This window comes from Macrotis lagotis, chromosome 2, assembly GCF_037893015.1.
Source record: "Macrotis lagotis isolate mMagLag1 chromosome 2, bilby.v1.9.chrom.fasta, whole genome shotgun sequence".
Taxonomy (NCBI): domain Eukaryota; kingdom Metazoa; phylum Chordata; class Mammalia; order Peramelemorphia; family Peramelidae; genus Macrotis; species Macrotis lagotis.
Genome location: NC_133659.1, coordinates 39,082,907 through 39,092,483, shown reverse-complemented (window position 1 = coordinate 39,092,483; position 9,577 = coordinate 39,082,907). Strand labels below are relative to the sequence as shown.

The 9,577-nt window shown below is 38.7% G+C and overlaps 1 protein-coding gene across 1 annotated transcript; it reads right to left on the bottom strand.

The window, feature by feature from the left end:
• Positions 1 to 796: 796 nt before the first annotated feature.
• Positions 797 to 9,244, bottom strand: LOC141510973 (guanylate-binding protein 1-like). The gene is given in 10 exon segments (XM_074220342.1): positions 797 to 995; positions 2,253 to 2,446; positions 2,740 to 2,842; positions 3,036 to 3,248; positions 3,798 to 4,078; positions 4,952 to 5,216; positions 5,736 to 5,910; positions 6,208 to 6,318; positions 6,444 to 6,575; positions 9,063 to 9,244. Coding segments are annotated over 10 exon segments (1,695 nt in total). The 3' UTR covers positions 797 to 956.
• Between the last annotated feature and the right edge of the window lie 333 nt (positions 9,245 to 9,577).

Here is a 9,577-nt window from a genome sequence, read left to right as displayed (position 1 = left end):
TAAAAACCACTTCATATGTGTGAACTCATGGATTACATACCTTGAGCTTCAAGTCCAGGATGCTTGCTTGCCCTGCTCTCATCAATTTCCTTTCTAATTCCATCTTTGCTTCCATTTGCTTTAAATGCCCCTGATAGCTTCTTTCCTTCTGCTCCATCAGCTCCTTGCCCTTTTGCCTTTCCTCCAACAGCTTTGCAGCAGCCTCTGCAGCCTGAGCTTTCACACGCTCCACTGAGGTTGATGGAAAAATTGGGGAAAATGAACGAGAGATGAAGGACCACTGGTACCCATGGCAGCATTCTGCTCTGGTTTATCCCAACTTAATTGACTTAACTTCTACATTACATATATTCTCTATGAGAGCAACTACAGACAAGTGAGAGAGAAGGACTTAGTAACAAGAAAGAGATTTTTCTGGATACTAATGGTTTTGAAGTAATCTGTGGTGGGTGTGAACTAGGACCACATTCTTGACCTGCTCACCTTCCATTTTCTTTTCCTTTACTGAGAGTGACTGGTCTGCCCACAGTATTTCTTTAGCTGCATCTTCCTTGGACATCAGGTAATTCTGCAGAGTCTCCTCAGCTTGACTATGGAAAAAAAAGTGAATTAGAAAAAAGAGATAAAGCTGTTGGTGTAAAGTCAAAGGTTAGCTATTCGTGTATCACTGGCCCTGACAGTGTGGCATTCCATTTCCCATTACTGTCATTCACCTCAGGACATAGTTCCTAAAGTTCCTTCTCCATCCCTAGGCTTAATCAATTCTTCATGGGATGGTTTACTTGTACCTCCTTCCTGTACTGCCAGTAGTATTTCTGTATCAGCTCCTCCATCTTCAACTTAAAGAGACCATAGCCCACTGGTATATAAAAGGCATCCTGCTCTATTTCTTCCTCCAGAGGTCGAAAAATATCCAGAAGTAAAGCTCTGCACCATTTCGTGGACTCCTCCAAGTTCTACTTACCAGAGGCCTCTTGCTTGGCTTCCACCTGGCTCTTTGCAGCAATATAAAAGAAACAAAATGGAAAAGTCAGAGTTGGGAGAATATATCAGAAGCTTATAAGAGTTTCTAGAAATGAATTCCTTGAAAAACACAATGATATATTTTTATACACATATACACACATATACATCTTCACATATATATAAATTGTAAGGATGTGGTATAAGCAAACAGTATTTATAAAGTATATACACTTGAAGGGAAATAATTGCACTGAAAAATTACAGATGCATCTATTTATGAAAACTTAATGTATATTTATGTCTTTATAATTATAGTATGCTCTAACATATAAAGCACGTGTATTTGTGTGTGTTTACTCTACTCTTGAAGGGAAGTTATTGTAGTAGGAAATTAAATATTGAACCTGATCATTTCATCTAGATGAATAAAAGGGAATTCAAAGTCCAACAGGATCTCAAACAATTTCCTTTACAAAAATCTGTAATTCAATAGACCTGGGAAAGGCTGGTCACAGGAGACCAGATATGGTCCAGAAAGAGTTCCTTCTCCATATATCAATCAAATCGCAACAAATATAATAGATATTTTATGCTTGTTGCTACATGCTGTGAAGTAGGGCATTTAAACTTTTGTAAGAGGGATAGAAACTATATAAGAGGAGATTAAAAGTGTTTTATAATTTCAAAAACAATGACCAAAATGAAAAATAATCTTGTAGAGAAAATAGTATTTAAAAATGTTGAAAACTGGAGATTCTGAAATAAAATGAAATTCCTGTCTTACAAAAATGGAGTAATCATCTGAGAGTAGAAAAGACTGAAACAGTACTTTATGACAAAGACACTTAATTTGTTTCACTAGCTGATCTAGGTATCAGAACAGTTGAGGATCACTCAAAGGGCAGAGGAGAAGCACATGATGGGGATGATTAGATACAATACCAATAAGAGTTTATTCAAGACAAAATTTGGGCAAGGAATGCTATTTAAACAGAGAAGTTTGATTTGAAAAAATCTTGTGGCAAGAGTGAACAATTATCAGTAGATGACTCCCATATAACATTAGTGTTTTTGTCAAGAATAGTCTGGGAATATACCCAGCATATTGGATGACACATTGTGCAGGATTTATATGAGACCCTGGACAAGAAACAACTCAGATGAAATAAAATGGTTTAGAATATCTCTAGGGTCCCTTCAATCTTAAATTCTTTGAACCTTTTATTATTGATGAATTTTAAAGATTAAAAAACCACTTCATATGTGTGAACTCATGGATTACATACCTTGAGGTTCAGAAGCATCACTTTCTCTTGGTCTGCTCTCATCAGCTCCCTTTCTAATTCCATCTTTTCTTCCATTTGCTTTAAATACTCCTGATAGCTTTTTACCTTCTGCTCCATCAGCTCCTTGTCCTTCTTCTGCATTTCCTCCAGCTGCTTTGCAGCAGCCTCTGCAGCCTGAGCTTTCACACGCTCCACTGAGGATGATGAAAAATTGGGGAAAATTAAAGAGAGAAGAAGGACCACTGGTGCCCATTCTGCTCTAGTTCATCCCAACTTAAATGACTTAACTTCTTCATTACGGACATTCTGCATGAGAGCAGCTACAGACAAGTGGTAGAGAGCAGCCACAGATAAGTTGAATGTCTGTTGACATGTATGTCGACAGACAGAAAGATTTGGTAACAAGAAAGAGCTCTTTCTGGATGCTAATGATATTGAAGTAATCTGTGAAGGGTTTGAGCTAGGATCACATTCATGGACTTCTTACCTTCTCTTTCCTTTTCCTGTTTTGAGAGTGTCATGTCTGCCTGCAGTATTGCTTCCGCTGTACTTTTCTTAGACTTCAGGTATTCCTGCAGATTCTCCTCAGCCTAGCAATGGAAGAAAGCGTATCAGAAAAAGGAGATAAAGCTGTTGGGTAAAGTGAAAGTTTGACTACTCATGTATCGCTGACCTTGAAAGTGTGGCACTCCACTTGCCATTACTGTCATTCACTGCAGGACATTACTCCTAAAATTCCCTCTCCATCCCTATCTTTAATCGATAGCTCATGGGATGGTTCACCTGTATCTCCTTCCTGAGATGTTCGTAGTACTTTTGTTTCAGTTCCTCCACCTTCTGCATAAAGAAATGATAGCCCCCTGGTTTAGAGGAGGCCCCCTGTTTCACTTCTTCCTCCAGAGGACCAAAAACATCCTGAAGTAAAGCTCTGCACCATTTTGTGGACTCCTCCAAGTTCTGCTTACAAAAGGTCTCTTTCTTGGCTTCCACCTGGTTCTTTATAGCAATATAAAGATAATGAAATGTAAAAGGTACAGTCAGGAGAATATATCAGAAAAATAAGTATTTCAAAAATGAATTCTTAAAAAAATAACTTCCCCCCTTCCATCTGTGCAGAAGCATAGCATGGTTCTTGACATGCTATTATAGGATCCTCTTGTATATTTATCTTACAAGGTCTAACAGATTATGGGAAATGGGACAAATCAGTCTTGACAATATGTAATTTCCTTAAGCCCTTTTCACTTATCACCTGTACTTTATACTGCAATGCTCAATTCTTCATTTATGTGTAATCTAAAAGTTCTTAAAATTAAGAATAAATGTATTATAGTATCTTAGTCAGTCAACATCTTTTAGAACATATTTTCCTTGTGACTTTTTTACTTAAAGGAGATTGAAAATAGACTTTCAGGATCACATGATTGACTGAAGACCATGATCTCATCTAGAAAGTTGTTGATTTTAGGAAGACTCTCATTTTCCTTTCTAGATCTCTCTTCTTCAGGTCGACCCCCCCCCCATGAATAAGACTAATCAAAGTACCACCAGTTCCTTTTGGAAATTATGGTCCTCATCCTTGAAAGAATCCTTCATGAAGACTTCAAGGGCTTCCTTCTCACAGGTGGCATGTATGTCCAAGAACTCATTAAGAGTCTCTCTGGGGAACTGGACCCTTTGCTTTATCATCTCTTCATAGTGTGTAAGGGCCCTTCGAACTGCAGCTGAGTTCTCTGTTTGAGCCAGTGTTAGGATTGCATTCTCCATACAGGGTATATGTCCACTGGAGATGGTTTTGACATAGGTCAGGACCAGGTTCTCCAGACCTACAAAGAAAACAAAAATGTAAGAGGTCAACATTTTAGAAGAAGGGTCAGAAGTTATCATGCTAAATAGTGGGTATTTTAATTTGACTTTTCAAGTTTCTTAATTATTGCACCATAGGGAATACAACAGAATACTGAAGATTTCCAAATTAACTCTTTCAGGCTAACATTTTATGATTCTGTGAAACTTTTTGGAATCCTTTTGATATGGGAGCAAGAAGCATCCCCAAAGGTAATAATGAAAAGCAATGAGAAGTATCAATAAAGATACAGACTCATTCCTAAACATGGTAGCTCTATCCAGTCTCTTGATAGCTCCATTTGTTTTCCCTTTTTTGGAAATGGTCAGAACCTATCATGCAAAATAATAGGCATAAACATTTAATTAACTTAATTATGGAAACAATAGAGAAGGAATTGTCTTGGTCTGTGTTTTCTGTTTAGCTTTTATATCTCTAGATTTTTATTATCTTTTAGGGAATTTATTTGGCATTTTATAAGTTTTCAGACCAAAGAGCTGAAGTGTTCATAATGGTAAGAATGGATGAGAGATCCATGGAAAGGAACCAGGAAAGGTTTTTTTTTGTTATCTAAAATTATATCTTTATCTGGGGTTCTCCTAGGAGAGACTGTTTCTCTCTCTCCCTGTCTCTATCTCTCTGAATGTTTTTTGTAGTTGTTGTAGGGCATGGGGTTAACTGACTTGATCAAGGTCTCACGACAAAGTATTAAGTGTTTGAGGTCAAATTTGAACTTGGATCCTCCGCAGGTGCTATAATCACTGCACAAACTAGCTGCCCCAAATGCCTCTTCTCTTACAAACAGCAGGGAAAAAAGCACTAGCAGGATGACTAGGAAGGAGAAAGGACTCACGGGGTCCATTGACTGTGACACCTCCCTGGAGAGTTTTTACATTGGAATGCTGGAAGATATAGGAGCAGAAACTTTGAGCTTGTTCCACAAATTCAGGATCCAGTTCACAGTCAGCAAGTTTCTCAAGCTGGGAAAGCTTCTTTTGGTGGACAGGTTGGTTGAAGACAAAGCATTTCTTCTTGGGGAAGAACTGGCAGATATGCTGACGAGGTAAGTTGAATTTTTTAACTTCCTCAGATTCACCTAAGATAAAGGAAAGAGGAGTCTTTTACCACAGAATTAAGCCTGGACTTCGGACCCTCTATAAAATTATGTTTCCTTTCAGTGACCTCTATTTGGCTGAAATAAGCCTTTTTGTGCCTAGGTGCACAAATTTGTGCCTAGGTAGACACCCCCATTTGAATGTGAGTTCCATGAAGGCAGAGACTGCCCCCTCTTTCATTGTGTATTTTTAGTGCTCATCACTGTGTTTGGTCCATTAAAATGCTTAATAAAAGATTGCTGATTTTAATGTTGTTGATGATGATGATGATGATGATGAAATAAAGCAAAGGACTTCTTCCAAAGATGGAAGTGGGTGTTTTGCATTGAAGCCAATAGACTGGACTTCAGTCAAAATGGACGAACTTTCCTTGTCTTCAAATAGGCAGGGAACAATAACTAGAGAAATATGTGTTCAGAATATAAAATAAATTCTGGAGGTTTTTCCCCATCCTCTCCCTTACTCCTCACATCAATGCCCAGCCCTCAGGCCCTAGAACCTTGCTTAAGCTTCAGTGCTTGCCTCCAGGTACTCATCAGGGGTGATTGGTTTCCCATCAATTTCCTATTCCAAGCTGAAATCACATAGAATCCACACAAAATCTGGACAGAAACTCACAAACTCTAAGGAGTTTTCTACCTCCTCAGTGTTAGAAGCAGATTTGCTCTTGATGTGTTCTGACAGCTCAGTCACAAAGCTGATGGACAAAATAAGGAAATATGGCAGAAAACGTCACAGCCCTGGTTCCACACTTCCTTCAATTATTCGAAACCTTTTCTTTCTGCTTGGCCCTAAACCAGCTGTTTACTTTGTCAGCATGAAGCATGAGGAATTTATAACTTATGATGTGTATATACACACACTCACAAATTTACACCTGCCCCTAGACCATGAGGAACAGAACACGGGCTTCAGAGAGATGTCTGTGGAGAGTGAAGACCCTCCCCTCCTCCCTCCCCCACCTATTCTCTTCCCCCAAATCACAGAAGGATACTGCAGCTGCTCCATGGCCTGCTGGTTGATGGTGCCCATGCTGTTGTAGACAAAGGGGCTGCTCAGGAGCACCGCCAGGGTGAAGGTCCATGTGCCATCCTTGTTGTTGCCCCAGAAGTCAGATCACATGATATTTTCCCACTCCCATTGCAGCTCCTAGATTAGCATACCTGTGTACCAGGTGAAAACCCTGCTCCCTTGGGTTTCTGGAGGCTCACGGTGTCCTCCCTTCTTACCTTCTCCACATCCCCCAGCCCCTTGGTATCCAGAAGAACGAGGGTGTGATTTTGTTTCTTGGGATGAGGAACACACCACATCCAGATGCCCTTGGTGTGAGACTGCGCTGTGGAGCCAAGGGAGAAACCTGCACCACAGTTTGGAGAGATGAACAGGGAGCAATCCCATATTTAATGAGTATCTTTGAGATTAGTACAGCTCTGTAATAGTAATCATTTGCTCCAAGAAAATTGACTGTTTTCTCAATGTATAAGAAAGGAGATTACAAATAATAGAATAATTTCTTTAGGTCTAATTTTAAATTACCTGCAGAGAGACACAAAATAGACCAGTTGCTTGATCACTACAAAAGTAAGAACATTTTCTTGTGCTTCAGAGACCCATAGAGATACCAGGATGTTTTCCTTATTTCTGTTCATTCATTCATTCGTTAACTCTTTCATTCATTCATCCATTTATCTTTTATATATCAATTTCACGTTATTTCTGTTTTTTTAGGTTTTTGCAAGGCAATGGGGTTAAGTGGCTTTCCCAAGGCCACACAGCTAGGTAATTATTAAGAGTCTGAGGTCAGATTTGAACTCAGGTACCCCTGACTCCAGGGCCAGTGCTCTCTCTTGTGCCACCTAGCCACCCCTAATTTCAAGTTTTTAACTCACTTTGCGTACTCATCTGTTTTGTGTAAGGTGCTCTCCTTGATGCTCTGAATGATTCAGTGATAAATAGAGCATGGTCTCTTCTCTCAAGCACTTCTATCAGCATAAGAGCATAGAAAATTATGATAACAAACCAAACATGCCTCAGGTGGACATAAAATATGAAAATAATTCCGGGGAGAGGAATTTCACTTTTTGGTTTAAGGGCCAGGGATCTCTTCAGAGAGGAAGGGGGTCACTTGAACTGGATTTTGAAAAGTAAGGTTTTGACCTGTGGAAATATGGCCAGGAAGAATATGAAATATTGTCAGTGAATATATAAAAATAGAGAAATAGTCATTTGTCCAAATTGCCTGAATTTTAGAATATTTCAAGGGGAATAGGGTCAAATGACTGGAAGCTGATGAGTCACAGGATCTTAGATTTAAAGTCAGAAGGGATTTATAGACCATCCAATTTCACTCTTTCATTTCGCAGATGAAGTCATAGAGACAACATGAGATGTCTGGTTTCCCCACTTAATAAATATGAAAATTGAGTGCTAAGCTTAGATTCTTTGACTTCCTTTGTTTTTCTCTCAGTACCACAAAACCTTAATCATAAAGTTTATTATAATGCTCACATAAATCACCTCCCACTGTTAGCCTATTCTCAAAATCTGTCTAGTCTTGATCTAGGAAGAAATGTCAGATGAATGCTGCCTCAAGGTAGAAAGACATGGGTTCAAATCCCACCTCTAAAATTAACTGGGTGCCTAATGGCAAGAACCTGATCAGTTTGTTCATCTAAAGTGCTGGCGATAATACCAGCAGTGCCTACTTCTTAGAAGTCTTGTGACCCTCAAATGGAATAGGGTACGGAAAAAGCTTTGTAAATTTAATAGTGATATGTACACATATATAAAAATCATACAGAAAGTAATATATTTGTTCATAAGACATATAATATACATATATTCTATTAGAGACTATATTAATATTAATGTCACATATTTACATATATTGAGTATGTCATATTCATCATATACTCTTCTATAATTTATTTAAGTACATAGATATACATGTATAAGTCATGGGAAATATGACATGCATGTAATACTATAATATACACCAAATGTGCCTTGGACAGGCAAAAATTATTAAAGGAATTTGGGGGAGGGAAATTTTATTTCTTAATGGAATCTCTTCAGAGATGAAGAGGAGCACCTAAACTGGATTTTAAAGATTAATGGGAATTTTGTCCATCTCAAAGAAGACCATGACATTAGGGAGATGATGTCTTGATAAGTAAATGAATTGGATTTGAGTGTGGGGGGGTGCTAAGTCCCCAGCCTCACTTTCTCCTCAAGAAGCTTCCAGGTTATATGTCCAGGTATGAATCAGGATGACTGGAGATGGTCCTGGATGTGAGGTAGTTGGGGTTAAGTGGCTTGCCCAAGGTCATACAGTTAGTAAGAATCAAGTGTCTGATACCATATTTGAACTCCCATCCTCCTGGTATTAATGCCACTGGCACTGTCTAGTTGCCCCTACCTGGGTATATATAGCCTGGATGGTTAGGGAAATGTGTGTGTATGTGTGTATACACATACACATACATATACATATATGTGTGTTTGTGGATATACATATGTGAAATGTTTCTATAATTTTTCTTTGTGTATACACACACACATATACGGTACACAGAACATATATAAGGTATCATACCAATGCCTGTATTACATGTACTTACATTATACATCATATGCATACACAATATAAATATATGTTTATATGTCAGTTACTATTAAGGCAAAATGGAGGAAGCTTCTCCTTTGTCTCCCAGATTACCCTAAGAGGTCAGAATGAGACCTGCCTTTCTAAGTCTATCCCTCCTTGCTAAACAAAAGTCATCAAAATGAATAATGAACAGTTATGTCTTCCATTCATACCTTTACTTTGCTGATAGCACATACCTGATTTTTTTCCCTGCCAGTCTATTCATCAGGTAGGACTTGCCATTGAGATAGAGGCCCACAATAGCCACCACCACCACAGGATTGGTTATTTGGGAGAGAATCTTCAGGGATTCCTGGTTCACCCTCAGTTGTCCTGTGTTCTCAATTAGACAGACTGGGGCTGACATCTGGACACCGGAGGCCATCTTGATAGTGGTGTGTTATCTGCAAATGGCAAGTCTGGTCACATAGACCCTGAGATGCACCATTGTTATTTCTAAATATTGAACCAAGATAAAGCCCCCGCAGCACTGCTCTCCCCATATATGTGAGAGGAGCCTCTTGTCTCCTTTAACAGCCAGAAACTTTTCTAATCTAATCAGTTCAAATATTTGTATTTAGCTTATGTCTCTTCAAATCCAATCTACAAGAGAAAGCAGTGACGTCTACTCTATTTCTCTAATTTTGTGTGAATCAAAACCATAGAATTATAAAATTTAAACCCAGAAGGAGTCTTATAAAACATATAACCCAGTCCT